Source organism: Nelumbo lutea, chromosome 8 (genome assembly GCF_056320005.1).
Source record: "Nelumbo lutea isolate HS-2025 chromosome 8, American lotus-T2T, whole genome shotgun sequence".
NCBI classification, from domain to species: Eukaryota; Viridiplantae; Streptophyta; class Magnoliopsida; order Proteales; family Nelumbonaceae; genus Nelumbo; species Nelumbo lutea.
In genome coordinates this window covers 6693514-6714228 of record NC_142691.1, presented here as the reverse complement: position 1 = coordinate 6714228, position 20715 = coordinate 6693514, and the positions used below count along the sequence as shown (strand labels likewise).

The 20715-nt window shown below is 38.9% G+C and overlaps 3 protein-coding genes across 5 annotated transcripts; 1 reads left to right on the top strand and 2 right to left on the bottom strand.

Annotated features, from left to right (window-relative positions):
- Positions 1–720: 720 nt before the first annotated feature.
- Positions 721–3723, top strand: LOC148842421 (Ribosomal protein L31e family protein). Of its 2 annotated transcripts, none has more exons than XM_088957708.1 (3): positions 721–994; positions 1450–1562; positions 3243–3723. In XM_088957708.1, the coding sequence occupies exons 2-3, from the start codon at positions 1480–1482 to the stop codon at positions 3523–3525; spliced, it is 366 nt and encodes a 121-aa protein (XP_088813834.1). In that variant the 5' UTR covers positions 721–994; positions 1450–1479; the 3' UTR covers positions 3526–3723. The 2 variants fall into 2 exon arrangements, with proteins under 2 accessions (XP_088813834.1, XP_088813835.1); XM_088957709.1 differs by having other exon boundaries at positions 912–1095.
- Positions 3724–5482: 1759 nt separating this feature from the next.
- LOC148842420 (putative protein phosphatase 2C 72) lies at positions 5483–7677 on the bottom strand. Its single transcript, XM_088957703.1, has 5 exons — positions 7224–7677; positions 6572–6898; positions 6341–6455; positions 6016–6239; positions 5483–5920 (listed from the first exon to the last, which is right to left on the bottom strand). Exons 1-5 carry the CDS (start codon positions 7395–7397, stop codon positions 5705–5707), a joined length of 1056 nt encoding a protein of 351 aa, XP_088813829.1. The 5' UTR covers positions 7398–7677; the 3' UTR covers positions 5483–5704.
- Positions 7678–8176: 499 nt separating this feature from the next.
- Positions 8177–15664, bottom strand: LOC148842419 (BRISC/BRCA1-A complex protein). Of its 2 annotated transcripts, XM_088957707.1 has the most exons (4): positions 15172–15505; positions 14582–14740; positions 10593–10964; positions 8177–8674 (listed from the first exon to the last, which is right to left on the bottom strand). In XM_088957707.1, the coding sequence occupies exons 1-3, from the start codon at positions 15430–15432 to the stop codon at positions 10608–10610; spliced, it is 777 nt and encodes a 258-aa protein (XP_088813833.1). In that variant the 5' UTR covers positions 15433–15505; the 3' UTR covers positions 8177–8674; positions 10593–10607. The 2 variants fall into 2 exon arrangements, with proteins under 2 accessions (XP_088813833.1, XP_088813831.1); XM_088957705.1 differs by lacking the exon at positions 8177–8674 and having other exon boundaries at positions 10379–10964; positions 15172–15664.
- Between the last annotated feature and the right edge of the window lie 5051 nt (positions 15665–20715).

The following is a 20715-nucleotide window of genomic DNA, read 5'->3' as shown; positions in this document are numbered from 1 at the left end:
TTCCACACAGAAAAAAAAAATTTCAATATGTTCCACGTCCACAGTTGACCAAGTGGCTGTAGCACTTCCAAGTTCCAGTGCATTAGGTATCAAGGTCAACTTGGGACAACCCGTTTACTACATTTGACAAGTTTGCTAATTGGTGTGCCCGTGTGGCTCATCCAGTTTAATCCAGCATCCACCGATAGGTCTTGATTATCTAAGGTTGTGTTTGGTATTATTTTTGTTTCTATTTGGGATTTACATATAAATTTTTGATAAAATGGGCCATTGTTTGCATAAGAAAATTCCATTCTTGGTATTAAATGAAAGTACTATTGTCAATTCTTCATGAAATCCTCAAATTTGATATTTCAATTATAAGTGCCAACTTCAATCCAATGCATACATTTTTTAGTGAAAATGGTTATATGATGTGATGAGACAAATTCTCAAAAATTTGTATAAAAAAACCCCAATGTTTATAGTAGATACAATAATAATACCAAACACAACCTAAATCTAATACATAAAATATGTGAAAATGGGCTTTGGTTTATCATTCAATTGTGGTTTTAAATTGGTTTGACAGTACTTCGTATTTGTAACAATTCACATTTTCAGTTGGAATTTGGTTTTATCCTCACAAAACCGTGTTCGTACTGCCCTTAGAGCCCTTTGCAGCCATGCATTGAGGACATCTTTGTATTTATATATTTTTTATTCATGACACATATTCTCAATACATAACTGCAAGTGACTGTGAGGACGGTTTTGTAAGGACGAATCTGAATTTTTCCGGTCCTAAAGCCTGGGCCGGGCACAAAATTTACGCCCATATCTGAACTTTTGTGAGCCAGCCCGGTTCGGACTTCCGGCGCTGGACCTTTCAAAACACTTCCTTTTATAGTGTGTTCTTAGGGTGTGCAGTCAGGGTTTACCTTATTCTTTTGAGTCGTCCATTTTAGTCGAAACCCTAGCTTCCTTTCTCCTCTTACTCCTATCGCGCCTCAAGGTATTATTCTCCTATTCTAAAGTTGAATTTGAGGCTTTGTTTTTCTGCAATTCAGATTTTATTTAATGCACGAATCGACTAGACCACGGCTCTTCGTTTTGGTACTTGTGTGCAAATTCTTGAGTTTCTAATGTGTTTCATGCCTTTTCATTTTTCTCTCGGGCTATTTGGTTCTGCAACTAAAACATTTATAATTTTATATCTTTAGCTTTGGTTTTTATTATCTATAACTTAGTTTTCTCTTGACAACGTTCAATCGCTAACTTAGTTTTCATTTTCCTACAATTTCCATCATATATGTTTGTGTTTTCTTGTTCTTTTGCTTCCCTGATGGGTGTGTTATGATTTGAAAATTGAGGCAACAGCTGTAGGATTGTGTTCTGCGATTGATTTTATAGTTTTCTTTTATCAATGTTGTTACGGAGAATTAGCGCTAAATAGCTGGTTGAATGCAGACATAGTTGGAATTCCGAGGGATTGTGAAAATGGTGGAGAAAACAAGGGGCAGAAAGGAAGAAGTCGTTACTAGGGAGTACACAATCAACCTTCACAAGCGCTTACATGGCTGGTAAACATTTCTTGCTTTATCCAATCCATAGGATATCTTTCTTTTTTCATGGTTGCAACTAACTTATGTGCCTTTTGCCTGTTCCCGAACTCAATACAACCTTCTGCTTGTATAACTGAGTTACTGGAAATGTTAAATCATGCTTCAGTCTTGTTGGTTATTAGATGCAGCAATTATACATGTTTGTTCTGAATTAGGTTAGGCGTACTAGTTGGTTATTTGCGATGAAGTGTACTCTGAAGATTAACATAGGATTATGGAATCCCTTGTTGAATCGATCGAAGCATGTAAGCTTATTCCTACCGAGTAAATAGTTGTTTTTCTGACATCTACTGTAAACTAAGGAGGAAGAAGGGGGTGGAACTTCCTTTTCGCAATAAGATTTCTAAGAATGCGTCAGTTTAAATATGTGTCAGACTCTGAGATTGTTTTCTTTGTTTCCTTTTAATTTTTGGTAGGGGGTTCCATTTTTTGGTTAGGTACGTGAAACCAAAACAAATTAACTGAAAACTATGCTTTCTCCGTTCAGCAACCTAGGAATAAACCAACAGTATCAGTTATAATTAATAATTTCATATCTTAGCCCACAAACTTATTGGTTAGATTTTTTGAATGGGTTCTAGCTGGTTTTCCTAAGTTGGCTTGATACTTCTGAAGGAGTTTGGTGCAGCAACTTGTGGTATAATATCCCTTTTGAACAGAAGAGCTGGTATGCTCAGATAGGGACCTTAGCTGACTCAGCATTTCCAGTACTTTGTGGCTTAAATGATGATGGGTCTCATGACCAAGAAAATATGTCCAGTGGTCCAAATGAAGATTAAATGGAAGGTACAGGACAGAAGATTAGGTTTAGTAAACCATCTTGGGTGAGGCTACACTGTAGATCTTGCCATTCATTGGCAAGCAAATTTTGTATAGAACATTTATTATTGTTGTGTTGGGGCTAGGTAGGATGTGTATGTTATTCTTTTAAATTGGGTAGTTTATATGCTCATTCTATGTATTTATAGTCATGACCCTGTTTCTAGACATTGGGGGATTTCCGTTTTTGAAACCCTTTTTGGCCATGTCTGTGACAATGCCTATGTCTACTGAGCCTTGTACTAGATAGTGCAGGTATATGTAATAGATGTTATGTACTATAATAAGAAGTAATCATGTTCCTAGCTAGATGTTGGAGGCTTTGTCTTGTAGAAATTAACTCACGGGGGTATGTGTAGGGTTATTTTTTTGGGTGGGGGGCTGATACATTGTATCACTTTTGGTGCTTTGAGGCTGCTTGCTAGTTCCCTCCCTCTCTCTCTCTCTCTATCTATCTATCTATCTATCTATCTTCAAATGGAAGTTGAGTTATCTTGGGTTTCTAAGCAGCAATTCTTGATTGGCTGTTATACTTATATCTTATCATATCATGTGCCTTATAGTTTGTAATTGCATCAATGATTACATAGAAGAGAGAAATAGTTGTAGTTACATTGAATTCCCAATGTCATCATGGGTGCTATATATATATATATATATATATATATATATAAACAAGTTTTGTAATATAGGTACTAAACATTTTTTCAAGTATGTATCCAAAAGGGAAATTGATATTTGCAAATTATACCTTTGATCTAATTTATGACAATAATATAAGATCTAATTAGTAATATGTTCTGACCTTGTGATTTACAGCACTTTCAAGAAGATGGCCCCCAAGGCCATAAAAGAGATTAGAAAGTTTGCACAGAAAGCTATGGGAACAAAGGATGTGAGAGTGGATGTGAAGCTGAACAAACATATCTGGAGTAGGGGCATTCGAAGTGTCCCAAGGAGGGTCAGGGTTCGCATTGCCAGGAAGAGGAATGATGATGAAGATGCAAAGGAAGAGCTCTACTCGCTTGTGACTGTTGCTGAAGTTCCACCAGAAGGGCTCAAGGGACTAGAAACAAAGGTCATCGAGGAGGGTGATGAATGATCCATCCACATTTGTACCTGGGCCTTTTACCATCTTATTTGGATAGGGGAGAAATCACAAGAAAAAGTCGAGAAATTTTGATTGCTTCTAGTTCTTGTAGACATTGCTCTGTTATTCACATCAAAACTAGAATCTTACAGTGGTTGTGGTAGTACTATTCTTCAATGGTTTTATGGCTCGTGGGTCAAATATTCTTCATGTTCTCGCCTTTCTTTTCATTAATTTGAAAATTCTAATTATGCTTAGTTAATATTTATTTAACTTCAACTAGAATGTGAAGATACCAGTTATATAATAAAGAGAAGATCCACCCATCTTCTCATGCCTACATTTTTTTAGGTTGATATAGGTTGGAGGACTGCATCACACTGAATATAAGCCTTTTCTTTGGTTTGCCATCGAGTGTGGGAAACATGCTCTCACGCTTCAAGGCTTTGCAGGTCCTCCGTGTATGCGAAGGGTAACATGTTCACATTCTGGTGCTGCCACATAAAGCATCTATTCTGTGGTTTAGACAATTATTGCCCATTTGGGAGGGTTTAAACGGAGCGTCTTCTGGTGCAAGATGGGCCTTCCACGGAAGCCATGAAGCAGTGTTTATAAAAAACTTGAAAAAGCCTGAAATACGATTACATGAGCCGAGGGTTTCCTGGAGAAGTTGTTTTTCAGCGTGGCTCAATCAACACGAAAGCCCTCCCAAACGGGGTCTTAAACTTAACCTTTGGTGAGATGCTACCGAATAGGTGGGAATTGGGAACTGGCTGTCCCCTTTAGTCGCTTAAGAGAGTCCCCCTATCGTCCTTTCTCATCTTGGGTTGCTCCTCAATCATAATCTATGTTAATTTCTCACTAAACAAAGAAGACGGATTCGATTTCCAACAAGGTGCGTAGACGGCCATATTTTGATCTTTCCAAATTTGAATTATAGGTGATGAAGGAAGATTTAGCCCGACCTCTTTATTATGAGACACGTGGCAGAAACGACAGTTCGACAAAAGGGGTTAAGCCTAGGCGGGAACAAGGGGACACACTTCGCCGAACTAACCCACCTTGTAACAGCTTGGGATAGACTTCGCCGAACTGCACCTTGTAACAGCTCGGGATGGACTTCGCCGAACTGACTACCTTGTAACAGCTCGGGATAGACTTCGCCGAACTAACCCACCTTATAACAGCTCAGGATAGACTTCGCCGAACTGACCACCTTGTAACAGCTCAGGGTAGACTTCGCCGAACTGCCTTGTAACAGCTCGGGACACATTTCGCCGAACTGACCCACCTTGTTACAGTTCGGGATACCTCCGAGCTCAAGACCACCTCGCTCAGCACTTCGCATCATCTTCTAGGCACCAAAACCAAACAAGTCGTACCATGCCTGACACCAGGGAAGTCCGTGCCCGAGGGCGCCACGCCTGACTGACTTGGGATCTGACGTTTTGACAGCAGCACTCTAAACGGCCACCTACCACCGCCACTGACGCCGCCATCTCCAGTTAGACGGTTAGGCAGTGACGGTTCTGTCTCACCAGAAGGGATGACGGCCGAGTTGACAAGCGCAAGGGTAATCATACCCGATCTGACAAGGGCCTCGGGACGAGTACGCGAAGTGACTATAAGAGCCCCCTGCCCCCCGACAACGGAGGTATGCAAACTTTGCGCTACCTGGTATTACCTTGCTTTTGAAGGATTCTAACTTGAGCTTCGGAGTCTCTACACCGGGTTCCCCCCGGAGCTTTCCTATCTCTTCCGTTTCAGGTTTCCTATTACCCCGAATTCAGAAGCAAGGCAACGGACAGCTAAGACCAGCCGGATCGCGCTCCATCAATAGGCATTTAAGCAAATACAGGATGCGGCAGGGACACTAAATTAAAAAAGAGCAAGCTTTGAGTGTGTTAAGGTGTGAGATTTGTAGTAGCTAATGAAGCTTCTCTTGGTGTTGTGTAGTGAATTTCGAGTCTAGGCAATCAATTTCTAGCTAGTGTATTTCTGTAATATATATATGCTTAGCAATGTGACTGTCAGTAGCTCATCATGATCAATCCATTCAGGGGAAGGAGGCCCATGACATTTCTAAGAAATAATAATAATGATGTCATGGCATGGCTATCTGACCAAATGGCAGCAACAGCATAGATCCCTCAAGTCTCAACCTTGGGCTTGTGCAAAAAAAATGCAAAGGTCACCTCTCTTTAGGTAAGATTTGTTGGAATTGCATTTTCTGACTTTTCTCCTGTAAAAAGAGGCAGACAACAGTGCAGTCGTCCATTTTTGAAGTAGGGAATTTGCCTCTCCATGCAGTAACAGCTGCATCTACCACTGCTCTTGCAGCTTCCTTTTCACTCTTTGCAAGCCACACAATAGATGTCACTTCCTTGATGCTAAGCACATCCCATACCTACATCAACCGACACATGCTATCAGTCAAACGCCATGAACAAAAAAGGGTCTCAAATCTTTCCAACTCATTGTTGATGTCAAGAGCTGCCTTACCCCATCGGTGGCAAGAACAAGAAATTGATCATTCACAGACAAACGATGATGGGTAATCTCCGGGATGGCAATTATGCCATGATTCTTTAGCTTGAAATCTCCGAAAGCTCGTGTCATGGCGAGGCCAGGAAAGTTATCGTTGGGCAGCCACACACGCTGAATGTGTGGCTCGTTTTTCAGTGAGAATATTCGGCCACTGTTCTTCTTTATTCGTTCTGCTTCTTCTACATGATCACATGCAGCAGCCATTTATTAATACCCAATACCCATTACTCAACTAATCGAGTAAGCATTATTGTGCGTGCAGAGAGGTCTGAGGTCTTACTGGGTAAGCTGGGTTTTAAGTCAGTTGTCAGCTGAACGGCCACCAATCCATCTTCAGTCATGGTTCCCAAAATCGCCCTTGAGTCACCAAGATTCACAATAACTAGATCTTCAGCCTGTTTAGTTTGTTTTTTGTTAAGTTGAAAAATCACAAATCAAATGCCCCCAAGACTAAGTGAACAACTGTATGTTGATTTGAAAAGGAAATGTAAACAAAGCAAATAAAGCAAACCTGTTTTATGATGACTACTGCAGTGGTGCCACTGCAAGAGCAATCCAAGTTCTCATGAAGCTTAAGTTCCTTGTCAATCACCTTGAAAACACTAAGACAGGCTTCTTTCCATTCATGAAATGTCTTGTTTGGCACCAAATCATCGCTTAATTCGTCCTCTTGATCTCCGTAGCCTTGGTTAACAGTCGCATTCAGAGCTGAGAGAGCATTCTTCCGATCTAGTACGAGCGATGGCAGCCGATTTCTGACTAGTTTGCTTATTACGTGGCCATTCTTTCCATGCCCATCAAACACCCCACAAAAAGTTCCATCTTCTGTTCCGTATCCCTGCATTTTGAAATGAATCGAGGCGTTATAAGGGTCAGGACCCAAAGTTTTATTAGAATAAGCCAAGAAATGATCAGAAATTAAGGAGCAGAAGAAGCAAATTATCCACATTCCCCAACTGATCATATCATGAACAAAAAGATTTTTGGTAGAAACTAAGCAATATTTTCAAGAACTAGAACCGTTTCTAAAAGAAAACAACTACCAGTTAGAAAACGAAATACAACTAACAAAACAATTAAGGAACTTGGAAAAGAAAGTAAGAAACTTGGGTTCATGATCAACAAAACCGCCTGTTCTGAGAGAACCCAGCCCATGAATGTACCTGGTAGAGAATGGCAGCATCTTGGTTCGGTCCTTTATTCCCTTGCTGAGAATGAAGAGAATCAAGCCTAAGAATTCTGTTATTTTGTAGAGCATCTTGGATGCGCACCAGATTTTCATTGCCACCATCAACTTCGTGGGTCTCTGCAGAAGCAGTGGATACACAGATTCCCATCTCAATTGATACAGTTCTCTTGTATTCTACTCAGTTTTAAAATCTGGTGATGACCGATGAAGCAGTCTTATGCACCAGGAATTCAAGGACCCCGGGATGCTTGAATTGCTTGAATTGCTTGAATTGCTTGAATTGACAAAAGGTATTGAGAGCAGGTCAAGAGGTGGCTCCCAGCGATCTGAGAAAACATCTCAGATCAATAATTTACATTTTCTTTAGTGGTTAGGTATTATTATAGTCTATAGATTACCCCAAGATTCACTAAAAGGCCGGATGAGGTGTAGTCTTGTCGGATTAGTGTCTTTTAAAGAATAAAAAGCAAACTAACCCGAGGTGTCCCCCACCTGCATGTGCCTGACATGGAGATTCTACCCAGATGAGCTCTGAGCTCCATCGCTCATGATCTGTATGGAAACTGTAAAGTAATGGGTGGTTATTAGTTAACCAAATTCATGCACTTGCACTTTACAGATAGTGATTGAAAGGGATGGCCCCGAGTGGTGGTGAACATTCGGTCAACCTTGAGAGTGAAGCTTTGCAAATTGCAGTAGTAATCTTTAACTATTGCAGTGAATTTACTGTTTGGTGATCAAGATCATCTAATTAGATCGATTTTGTGGGGTCCATTTGATGATGATGATGATGATGATCAGCCCATATGATGCATGCGTCAAATACTTGAGAATGGTTATTATATATTCGTTGCTTTTGAAGAAAGAAAATGGGGAAGACCTTGGCAAAGTAGTATTGGTGAAGGTTCTGATAAGAGAAAGCAAATTAAAAGCATTCTGTGTAACAGTCTAACAAAATCTTATTAAAGAAAAGAAAAAGGATTGTAGTAACTTTAGGCACATGTAAAGGGAAAAAGAAGAAAATGATGAATCAATCTTACATCATCAAGTTTAGCATTCCATTTGGTCATGAATCCCAATTGTATGATTCTTACTTGCAGACAGGTTAAAGATTTTCTTTTTCTCTGCCACTGTCAAACTCAAGTGTTTGAAGTATGAAATAATACTTTCTTTTGGCTTAAAAAGGAAGTGAGAAAGCAACATTTTGATTCTAACAGCACCCATTTGTCTGCACTAGATCCCACAAAGGGCCACTGTAGATTGATGAAGACAGAAGCACACCCCTGGGCAGAGACACCATGGCTCTGCTAAGAAACCAGCTTTAAAGCTTTGAAATCACTTCTAATCTTTCCTTGTTTTTGTTGTCTGGTCCCTCCTACCTCGAAGGTTCATCAATCAAAGCTAAACAGAGTTGGAGCACCTCTCCTACACAACAACATAAAGAATTGAAGATGCAGTTGCAATTTTCAATAATAGATTCAATTATAAGGAATCAAGTCTTGTGCACTATTCGGATAATAAACATATCGAAAAAATATTATTTGGATTACGTCCCAGTTCCCCTCTACTCTAACTCTGAGTCCGTGTCTTACGCTTTCCAACCAATAATAATTAATTCCTGTATTATAGTCTTAGTGGGACTTTGTATCAGGTGCAGGTCTGACTAACGTAGGAAAGTAACAAAATGGGTACGTGACATCGCAAACCTGAAATTTGGGAGGTCTATACTCTACAGGAGATCCATGGTTTTAGATAGATTTTACAACTTCATTGAAATAAATTGGGTTGATTGGTAAAATATTTATCATTAATTTTCTTTGCCTCAGATATCAGTAACTTAATTAGATTTAAATTCCACCACTTTGAAGAGAGAGAAAAAAAAATTATACTATTGAACTTTTTAACTTATCCACCCAATCCTATATACAAAATCAACAAAAAGAGTCCAACATACTGCAGCCCTTAGTCTTCTCCACATTGTTCTTCCCCTTTTTATCCACCACCTGAAAAAAGAAGGGGAAAAAAGGCCCTACACGTCTGATGGGTGATTCCGGCTACATCCAAATAGGGAGAAAGCTCATTCCCAAATTGACCTCGCAAAATGGCAAGACATCAGTAGGTGTAAGCCCCAAACCACCATAGGTCTTACTCCTACAAACTATCTCCCAGTTAATTCTATGATCCCTCTTCTCCTCTCCCGATTCCCACAGGAAATCTCTCATTAGCTTCTCCAATCTATTACCAACCTTCACTGGGATTTTAAACATCAACAGGAAAAAACCAACCGACCTATCAAAACAGAGTTCATAACTCCGCCCCACAACATCCCACAGAACATCCCCGCCATGTATTGAGAACATCTCACAATGATGACATCATCCGTTCTGGTACAATCATCGGGAGATGTTCCCAATACAGGGCAGGGATGTGCTGTGGGACGTTGTGGGGCGGAGATTTGAACTCATCAAAACAAGTAACTTCATGGCAACAGTCATCCGTCGTCCACATAAAAAAGGAGGCTACCACAGTAGCAAGTTTGTTTGGATTTACAGTCGGCATTGTAGAAGTAAAGATGGAGGTGTGACCCAGAGTATCGAAAAGTCAATTTGAACAGATATGTTAATGCGGCGTTTATACGGGTATTAACGTCAGAATCTGATCATGGATGCAGGGCAAACAATCCACTGAAAATACAGGTTACTGTGAGCCCATCATTCATTTAAATCATGTATAAGGATGGCACTGACAAAAAAAATCATGTAAAAGAAACAACTATTGTAATTTTTTCTACTTGGCACCTAGAAACATTCTGTGAGGAATAAAAAATAAAGCTTCAAATGGGCTATGCTAGATACTAATGAAGAGCAAAAATCCAGCACTGAACTAACATGGGCACTTTACTTGCTGCATGAAAAAGCAACCCATTCAAAGCTGGATATGAAGTATGAGCATATAAAAAAAGGTTGAATCAGAAGGGGTTTCATTTATAAAGGCAATTTTAGAGATAGGGGTATAACGTATATGCTTGAGAAACTATAGTGATCCTGTGGAGTGCACCATGCCCCTCATCGGTTCTGATGTGTTCTTGAGTATCAGTATTACTAGGAAAATGTGATCAACATGAACAAGTACTGAAATAAAATATATCACATATGAGAAGGTGAATAGATATATGTAAGTTCAAATATCTTCCCTCCAAGGTCTCAGCCACTGTATACAGGATAAGATTTTTAAGGGGTTGGGGGGTAGGTTATAGTTGTTCTCCACAAACACACTATCTTTCTGTTGACAGAACCGATGCATTACAAAACCAAAGAACTAAAAGTAATATAAGATTCAATACCACAGTGCTTGAAAATCATTGACCGGATACAGGAATACTCTCTTCACTAGGTGCGGAATCAGCAGCTGGAGACTTCTTTGTGAGGGATTTGGGGATGTCAACAAAGTCTTGTATACACCGTTGATGTGGGTGTGACAGCAGAATACACATTTGGCGGAATAGAACACGTGTAAGCCCCTGGCCATGCTCAAATATGTAGCCTTCATTCTCGCTAACATGCTCAAGAGAATCCACGAGTGCATCATATACTTTCTGGGGGCAGTTGTCAGGCCCAGGCTTGTCATGTAGGTAGATGACATCCAATGTGAATAGTTTCTGGTTTGTAACCCATTGATGCTGTGGTTGTACAGACGACCTGCAATATACAAGGATCTGAAAGAGGATTTTGTTACATTGCATTCATGAGAAAACAAATAACTCAAAGCATTTTCCAAATTAAAGTGACAAGCAGGTAATCGTGGATAAAAAGCAATCACATGACAAAGCATCTAAGGCATCGTTGTACTTTCTTTCTTTCTTTTTATTTTCTTTTCTTTTTTTTTTTTTTTTGAATTTAATCCCAGCACTAGAACCTACTTACATATTTTAGTATCAGCTTAATGATAAAATAGTAGGTATCAACCTTTTTTCGGTGTAGGGAATCAGGTATTTACTTTGAAAAATAGGAAACAGTAAAGTCTCCTTGCTCTTAAACTTGCAAATGATATGCATCGTATAATGCTTTGACATCTACAACAAGACTAAGCATTATTACAAGGATTCTAACAATTTGCAAATGATATGTCAAGTATCCCACTGTAACTCTTCTTGGTATAGTAAATAGAAAACTTAAAATAGCAAATGCCCAAGTGTGAAGAATATCCCTTTCTAGAGTCAATCTTGGGCTTGAAGCATTGTTTCTGTCCTGAACAAGCTTTTCCAACAAATACCAATGTTTCTCTACAAATATTAAAATTTTTCGAATTTCTAGTGGCTTTTAGGGTAACCAAGATATCACCAAAGATGGTTGCAGAGCATACAAGCACTCAGAAGTCGCTCCAATGGTGGGCTTCATTAAAAATGAAAGAACAGAAAAAGAAAAGGATGGCTAACAGAGTCTCATTGCTAAATTCAAAATTTCTTGTTGAAGTTTCACCGAAAAAGAGAAAAGTGGAGTCTCACCAGAACCAATGGGAAGAAGAATCCGTCCTTAAAATGAAACAAATTGCAAAGCTCAAATGTTGAAAGTTTCACTAATTTGGGGTATGGGGGTAAATCACTATTTAAAGGCTAGGAAAGGAAATCTAAGTTTGCAGAACGAGGTTCCTACAAAAGACAAAAGCTATAAATATCTTCTGAACACTCTTCTAGAATATTCCTCATTCTGGACTATTCACTAATGGACTTACTAAGAAGCTCAAGTGGGCTTGAACTCAGGGTTATGGGTCAAGAATGGATTGTGGCTATGAACCTTGAGTGCAACAAGGCCACAAAGCCTCTTTCCTGAGAAATAACATAGGGGACCTTCATGTTTTGCATCCAAGGGCAACATGGGGGGGTCTTGTTTGTGCGTGTAGAAGTGCATTTTCTAGAATTATCGGTGTATGATAACCAGTCTGGGGTAATCCATCTTTATCATTGTTATGGTAGAGAATTTTTGGTACCTTCATGATCTGGTACTTCATGGGCCAAGTGACTTACCTGTTCTATGGCCTCATCAGCATCAGTTTTATTTACTGGTATTTGGTCTATGAACATGGTTACATGGTGTCCATGTGTTAAGTCAGCTGATGCACTTGATTGACTAGTTCTATTAGCAAATCATCCCATTATTGTTTAGGAGCATAATGCGTTCCACTATAGTATTATCTAGTTATCACTATATTGTCACAGCATTTCTTCTATTTTTGTACTTCATTTACTCATTTAGTTAATTTCCTGTTATTAGTGTGTATAGAAATTCAATACAATATATATACATGTACAACTATTACATGGTCGCCAATAAATATATATATATATATCGAGAGAGAGAGAGAGATTACATGGTGTAAAGAAAGGTGCGGAAGTTAGGGGTTTTGGAATTAAAGGAGTTGTAGATTAAAGCGGTCATAGAATAAGGTGAGCTGTAGACTGAAAGGGGTTGCTGAATGAGATGAGCGGCAGAGTTAGAGCTCATGAAACGAGGTAACAAAAGGATGTTGCAAATGAGGTCACTGGTGGAATGAAGGGGGTTGCAGAATGAGGTAAGTGGAGGAATGGCAGGTTGCAGCATGGAGGTGTATGATCATGTTGAGAAATGGGCAAAGTATATCTGAAGAATGATGAGGTAATGCCACAGAAAATTCGCAGAACATGCTCAAAAAAGAATCGAAAAGAAATCAACAAGCTTTAATAACAAGCAAAGTCCTGAGGAAATAGGAGAACTTGCTCTGATTCCAAAAATGATTCAAGTACAAAATCTAAGGTGAGATTGTGAAAATGCTATACTAAAATGAACCTCAAGGGCAATTTTGTTGCTCAAGTTGCAAAACTACCAAAAGCTCAAAAGATACTCCAATGGTAGGTTTCATAAAAATGGAAAGAAAACAAAGAAGAAGAGATGCATGAGAGAAAAGAGTAAGGATTCGTAGTGGTCTTACTGCTTAATTACAATCCTTTAGTTAAAGTCTCACTAATGATTAACCAAAAGAGAGATGAGTTAGAGAAAGAGACATGACCAGGGGTACTGAATATTGAAATTCATCATCATTATCATCCAAGCCTTATCCCAACTATATGGGGTTGGTCATATGAGTGGTATTTTGCCAGTCTGTTCTGTTCAATGCCATATCCATTGTTAATTTATTTGTGCTTAAATCACTTCTTATACTTCTACCCATGTCCTTTTGGTCTATCCGTTGCCCTTCTAGCCCCTTCAACTTGTAACAAATCAAATCTTCTTATGGGTGCTGTTGATGGTCCTCTATGCACATGACCAAACCATCTTACAACCACAGAATAATATAAGGCAGGTTAAGGAGAGTATTTGATTAGCACAGTTTACAAGGAAATTCATTTTGTGGTGGTTACAAGATGGCAGGCTTCTTTTTGGTGGCATAGAGAAAGTTATTCTATCAGAGAAAGGCGGATATTAGTAGGATGTTTGAGGTCAGATTTGAAGGAGGTTATTTTTGTGAGGAATCATTTGAGATTGTATTTGTTGTTGTTGTTGTTGTTTTTTTGTGCTGATTGGTGTCTTCCTCCAGTGAATGATGGGGTACTAGACTACTAGTATAATGTTGTGCCTGAAGAATTTGATTTGGAGATTGATGTAGTACAAAAGGTATGATGGAATACTAGTATAATATAGTGCCTAAAGAATTTGATTAGGGGATTGGTGTAATACAAAAGGTGGTGTTATTTTCTTCGAAATGGGGCATTTATGATTTTTTTTTCCAGTGATTCTTTATCACCATTACTTGCTTCATTTTTCCTTTTATTGAATTTTCTCTTTACCATTAAAAAATTTGAAATTCAAAAATGTATTCTAAGGGATAAGAAAAGCTCCACAACTGATATAAGCTTCAAGCTTCATATTCTATTCCATTTAACACCCATGCCCCAGAAGAAAGAGAAACTGACAATAACTACCTACTAGTTAAAGGTTTTCAGAACACTGATGCCCACCTACAGTATTTGGAACTTTGGGGATGATTTCATTATACTCAGCATCACGCTCTTTGAGTTGAAACCATGCACCATGAGGGAATCAATAAATTAAAATTACTAAAAAGGAAAAGAGGTTGTAAACAAGTTTGCTATCAGAAATATTAACATGTAAGGGAACCAAGAATTTGAAGAGAAACATAGTGAAGAAACAAATACAAATAATAAATGACACTAAACTTCAAAACTGCCTCACTCCCAACGTTTTTTACTGTACAATTTCAAGCGAAGCAAGGTAAGGATGTTTCCATAACATTGTCAGTAAATACATGAAAATAAATTAAACATTATCCAATACTCACCACTCTGAATATCCGACCCTGCGAACGTGATTTCTTTGCTTCATGGGCTGCTACCCGGAATAACTGTGTGAGGTCAGCATGACCATATGAGGATTCAGCCAAGAGCATCCGGGTGGCAGCAATTGCAGATTCGACCTCATTGCTGAATTCCCTCCGCACCTTCAAGAATTTGAAAAATATACAAGAGGGAACTTTCCTCAGCTATATAAACCCCACCAAAATGATAAAAGATTGGAGCTACAAGAATAAACATCAATCTTTGGATATTTCCAACTAGTCCAACAACTACTAGGATTAGACCCATCAAAATTACAAGAGGATGTTGACAAGAAGACTAACGAGGATTTTATAGAAGTCTGACTAACAACAGTTTTGCTGCAGAAATGATCAATTTCATGAACCACCGGTCAATTTGGGAAATAGCCATCAAAATTCTCAGAGAAAAACTGTAATTCGATTTAAAATTTCCAGACAATTAGTTTTCGCATTTCTTTTCTAAATCACTGTTTCCAGATGCACAATAATCACTAGAAAACAATCACAGCGTCTAGAACAGATTTCGTCTAAATAGGATGGAAAGAGAGTAGTACCCAAGAAAAGGATTGGCCGAGTGAAGAGAAAGCGAATCGATGTTCGGGATTGATGGTGAGCTTGGAATGAACGAAGAGGATGATTGCCTGTTTGATAGAATCCAGCCTCGTAAAGGGTCGGCCTTTGGGGCCTGCAACTTTCATTTCCACTTGAGATTCAAGGTCGACATCTATACAGAACAGTATGTCCTCGTTGCAAAAACGATGTGGTTGCAGAATGTACGGGGGAGGTAGAGAGTTCACACCTTCCATCGTCTCCATCGCGCTCTATCTTTGCTCGCTCGCGGCTGTAACCGGGCTTTTTACTTTCCATTACATTAAACGCTTGATCTGGTGTTAACTGTGTTAACGATGGGAGTTCACATTCGCGCCCCACTGGCTTTCCACTTTCACATCTCAGCGTGCATATGGAACATCCCATCTCTCTGTGGGGCGCAGATGCGATGGCTCAGTTGGTGGGATCTCTGGCTCGTTCTATCAGTTTACAATCCCACTGCCACCAGCGTTAGGGGATGGGTTACGCTCTTGTTATGTTATGTAACCCCATGAAAAAAAAATGGGAAAATTCTCGTGGCTCGAGTGACAATTTGGTACCTAAATTTTAAAATGTAACAATCCATTACCTACCCTTTAAAAACGTGAATTATGTGATCTCATGTACAATTTAAGAAATTTGAAAATATCAAAATTATCCTTAAAAATAAAACACATTATTCACCATCTTCTTCACAAAGCCCAAGTTCACTGTCACAAACACCACAAATGAGATATTTTCTGACAAACCCATTCATTGGATGGTGTTGGAATTGCATCATTCTTGTTTTTTTATATTCTAATGAGAATTGTGTCAAGTAAATCCCTAGTATAGATGTGGCGTGCCCAAGGTTCTAGCTCCTAGCCGGGCCTAATTCTTTTGTCTTGGTTTCCCATCCAATTTCATTGTCTCACCTAAATCCCCATCAGATGAAGCTTCAACTGATTTGGTAAAAGAGCTTGAAAGATCAACATGGAGATCAACACCCTTTTGATGTTGTCGTTGCAGTTACCCACCTCCAAGGTTCAAAATATTGATATGCCCAACACGTCAGTAGGGGCATATTGGGTAAATCGATATTACTTTTTGGTGTTTTTATTTTTATTTTTTTTGCAACTGGTTCAGGGGGCGGGTTTAGGGCTCCTCCACCCCTAAATCGATCAGACCCCGATCACCCACTGTAGGGGAGTATCGGAGGTCTCTCTCTCTCTCCTTCTCTTTTAACAAATCGTTATTGTTTAGTTTTTCTATTTGGTTGATTATCTCTTAGAGAGAAAAATTAAAAGGGATGAAAAATTTGACGATTGGTTCTGATTTGATCAAATGGTTGATAAAGAAATTTAAATGACCCTAGATTGTTGCATTTTGAAAGTTTGAGTAATGGATTGTCACATCTTAAAGTTTGGGGGCCAAATAGTCGCTCGAGCCAAAGTACAAGGTATTGATTAAGAATTTTCCCAAAAAAATAAAAAATAAAAATCCTCTACTCATATCATATGGTGGCTAGGCCTTTGGGTCAAGTGGTATAACAAGTATCTAAAAACCCCTTTCCATTATGAGCATGTAGCCAAAGTACAAGGTAATGATTAAGAATTTTCCCAAAAAAATAAAAAATAAAAATCCTCTACTCATATCATATGGTGGCTAGGCCTTTGGGTCAAGTGGTATAACAAGTATCTAAAAACCCCTTTCCATTATGAGCATGTAGTCAATTTTGAACTTTTAAAAGATTGTTTTTGAGATCACATTGCACCCCCACATGCACATCTCAATGTGCATTGGGAACATCTCCCGAAGTTGTCAGTGGGAGATGTTCTCAATACACGGTTGGAATATGTTGTGGGATGCCCTCTATGGGACACAGATGTGAATTCATCATTTTTAGTTCTCTCAACTGCATTGTACTTCTTTTCTTCTCTTTCCTCTCTCTTAAACAAATAAAAGGAAAAAAAAAGCAAAAAAAAAAAAGTATAGGAAAAGTTCAAATTTTAAGTTTGAGATACAATAAAAAGGGGGTAAAATAGTCTCATAAAAGTTAAAAAATGACTGAACTATAATCACAAGAAGAGGGTCTTGAAATCTAAGAATATAAGTTTGCCACAAATGAAAGTTCCGGGACCTAAATATTAATAATTCTCAAAGTACATGATAGTAAACTAATGATAAAGTGAGACACCTAATATCATTAATGTTATCAAAATCTTTAATGTAATTGATAAATATACCTTGTGAAATATAACTACAAAAATATATTAATTAAACCTTATGCCCTTGGTAAGTTATTAATTAATAACTATAAAAATATATTAATTAAAATTTGTATTAGATTCATGAGAATATAGAAGATCCATGATGTGCAGCTATTATATTTTAATGACAAAACTAATTATTTTTATTTTTGTAAATAATAAATATATTATTATTTATTGTAAATTAAAATATTAATTAATGAATTATATAAATATATAATCATAATTTAAAATTATTAGCTCCATAAGAAGTTCTAACATACATATCGTATACAAATCATCAAAAAAATTAAAAATCATTTTTAATATAAATATGGATTAATGGATTTCATAGATAATTCATTTCATTAATATTAATAAAATACTTAATTTAATGATAATATTTTAAGTTTTGGTTGAACATTCACCTATAGCATTGTTTAGTTAGATTACATGTAGCCCTTAAGTTTTTTTGGGCAAATTTCTTAAACTACCCCTATTATTTAGTTAATTGACAAACTATATTTTTATTGTTTAATTATTGTCTTAAATCACCCCTACTGTTTTTGACAATTGTCATCACGTTAAATGCTAAAAACACAAACAAAATATTAAAATTTTCCTCCATTATTCATCAAATTTTCAAAATAAAATCCAGCTGATGAAAATTTTATTTACTGATTAATGATAATACTTTTAAGTTGTGGTTAAACATTCATGTATAGCATTGTTTAGTTGGATACTTGGGTTACAACTTACAGTTGACATCCTTTCTCACAATTGACCTCTTACAACTATCTAGAAGGACCGGCGAAGCTTGGTTTTCTCATCTTTGCAATCCGAACTCTTGCTCCAGAACTTCAATCCTCTAGTCCGAAGGCAGTCAGGATATGGATCTCGTCTTCGAAAAAAGTTGCATGAATGGGCTTGGCATCGAAGGTTGATTTTTCCGGCAATTTACAGCGGCCCTGTCTCTACTACTTCTTCAATTAGTGGATGGGGCCACCAATAGGGAAGACAAGAGGCTCTGCAAGTAATCGCCGCTCAAGCGGTTGATCTCGAGACGGAGGTGTTTTGCCTGCAGCAAGATCTCGCTTCTGAGGCCATTGACAACCACTTCTTCAATCGCTAACCACCGGTTCCATGTGACGACAAAACCACCGGTTTCCAACTCCTAAGCCGCTCCACATCTACAACTTCTACTCCCTCCTTCCCTCTCGATCTCTTCCCGTGTGGTGATAAAACCACTGGTTTCCAACTCTAAAGCCGCTCCATATTACAACTTCTACTCCTCTCTCTCTCTCTCCCTCTCTCGACGCGCACCCCCATCACCCTGCGAGGCAAGGTTCATGACATCTTCCTCATTCCCACCTACTTCAGGGCTGTCACCAGCTCGACCCTTCCTAATCCAGTGCCCCTCGCCCAACTCCTCCACCAAGCCTTCCCTTTCCTAATCCACCCACCAACCCCTCGCCTACATTCTGTGCACCCATGGTGCATTAGACGAGTGCACCCTCGAATGAGAGGCGAACATATCATCTCATCCGTCTTAACTGCGAATTAACGGAAACATTCTCCATTATCCGTCGTTCGGTTGGTTGAACTGGCCGTTTTTTACGCTCCTTTCCATTTTTTGACTCTCCTCCACCGAACCCAAGCATCCATCGGCGACTCATTGCACACCGACGCATAAGCCACCGACAGCAGGAAAAAAATCCACCGTCCCCCCCCACTCCCCCTCCCCTCCATTATCCCGTCTGATACTCTTTCATTCTTTTGAAAGACTCCATCGGGTTTTCGTCGGGAGCTGTTCCAATTCGGCACACTCTGTATTTATCGGAAATAAGACAGGAGGAGATGTTGGAGAGAGATAAAGTTCGGCTAAGCAATTATATCGAGGAGACGTTGCCTGAGTGGAGAGAGAAGTTTCTTTGGTACAGCGTTTGAAGATAATTGATATGAAATGATTTCACCCCTCCAAATCAATAATGCTTAACAGGGCTTTTTATATTTTGAGGGAGGGAGCCCAATTGCAGTGGAATATTACAAAATCACATTGTGGCGATACTGATTTCCGCAACAGCCGTGCCATGCCTTCCTGTCCCACCATTGCTCCTTTCTTCTCCGCCAATGCCCCTGCCACGATCTTCTCGTACCTGTCACTGCGAGCACTGCCAACCGCCACATACGCCACCAACACTGCCTGAACTGGCCCTGCCGATTCCACATACGACCCTTTCTAGACCTTCTGTTCGGTATCCATTAAAGCCACCCTAGATGGGCAACCACTGTACGGTGCGTGGGATTTGTTTGCCACCTCAAGTGCTGCAAATTCCAGTAGATCGTTGGGACCGAATCTCTAGGGCAATGTCTCCTATCGGACGGGATAATGGAGGGGAGGGAGAGTGGGGGCACGGTGGATTTTTTTTTTTTTTTTCGCTGTCGGTGGCTTATGCGTTCACAACACCAGGTGCAGTAAGTCACCAATGGATGCTTGGGTTCAGTGGAGGAGAGTAAAAAATGGCCAATTCAACCAGCCTAATGACTGGGAAGTTATAACAGAAAAAGTTTCCATTAATTCACAGTTAAGACGGATGAGATGACATGTTCGCCTCTCATTCGAGGGTGCACTCATCCAGTACACCCATGGGTGCACAGAATGCGGACTCAAAATATTCTGGTATTGACTTCACTACAAAGTACAAGTAGAAACCTGGGTTTGAATCCTGCCGTGCTTGTAAATTCTTTGGCTGGCTATAGCAGAAACCTGGGTTTGAATCCTGCTGTGCTTTCACCAGGGTTGGAAGAGTTTGGGAATTTGGGGGAGGTCTACCCATTTGTCTAGCCTATTCATCTGGCAGAAAAGAGAAACTAATTTGGGTATAAATTTCTGAAGTTAAATTTCAAATTGAATACTTAAGCCTTTTTAAATTTCAAATCTATTCCAAAAAATCACAAAACATACAGTAGTATTACCAATGAACCCAAGTTTCTCGAATGACAAGCTGAAATATTAACCATTATGCTACTTGTTATGGTTTATTAGGTCATGAACCAGTTCAAACAAAACAGTTTATTAAATACTAATCTAATTTGCTTTTTTTTTTTTCATCTGATGACCTATAAACTCCGCCATTTCCCAATCCCAAAATTTCTTAAATGTACAATGGTGGTTCATAGTACACACAGACTATTGAAATATGTATTTTCTATTTATTTACACCTTATTTATAATCATTTTGAGCTTTAGATTTAGTTTCCCTGTTGCATTCATGCGTATCA

Coding starts and splice junctions, on each gene's coding strand:
- LOC148842419 (XM_088957705.1), bottom strand. CDS start 15,432: ATGGAGACGATGGAAGGTGTGAACTCTCTACCTCCCCCGTACATTCTG. Junction 14,741..15,171: donor TCGGCCAATCCTTTTCTTGG/GTACTACTCTCT, acceptor AAATTCTTGAAG/GTGCGGAGGGAATTCAGCAA. Junction 10,965..14,581: donor AGGGTCGGATATTCAGAGTG/GTGAGTATTGGA, acceptor ATCCTCTTTCAG/ATCCTTGTATATTGCAGGTC.
- LOC148842420 (XM_088957703.1), bottom strand. CDS start 7,397: ATGGGAATCTGTGTATCCACTGCTTCTGCAGAGACCCACGAAGTTGAT. Junction 6,899..7,223: donor ATGCTGCCATTCTCTACCAG/GTACATTCATGG, acceptor TTCAAAATGCAG/GGATACGGAACAGAAGATGG. Junction 6,456..6,571: donor CAGTAGTCATCATAAAACAG/GTTTGCTTTATT, acceptor CAAACTAAACAG/GCTGAAGATCTAGTTATTGT.
- LOC148842421 (XM_088957708.1), top strand. CDS start 1,480: ATGGTGGAGAAAACAAGGGGCAGAAAGGAAGAAGTCGTTACTAGGGAG. Junction 1,563..3,242: donor CACAAGCGCTTACATGGCTG/GTAAACATTTCT, acceptor TGTGATTTACAG/CACTTTCAAGAAGATGGCCC.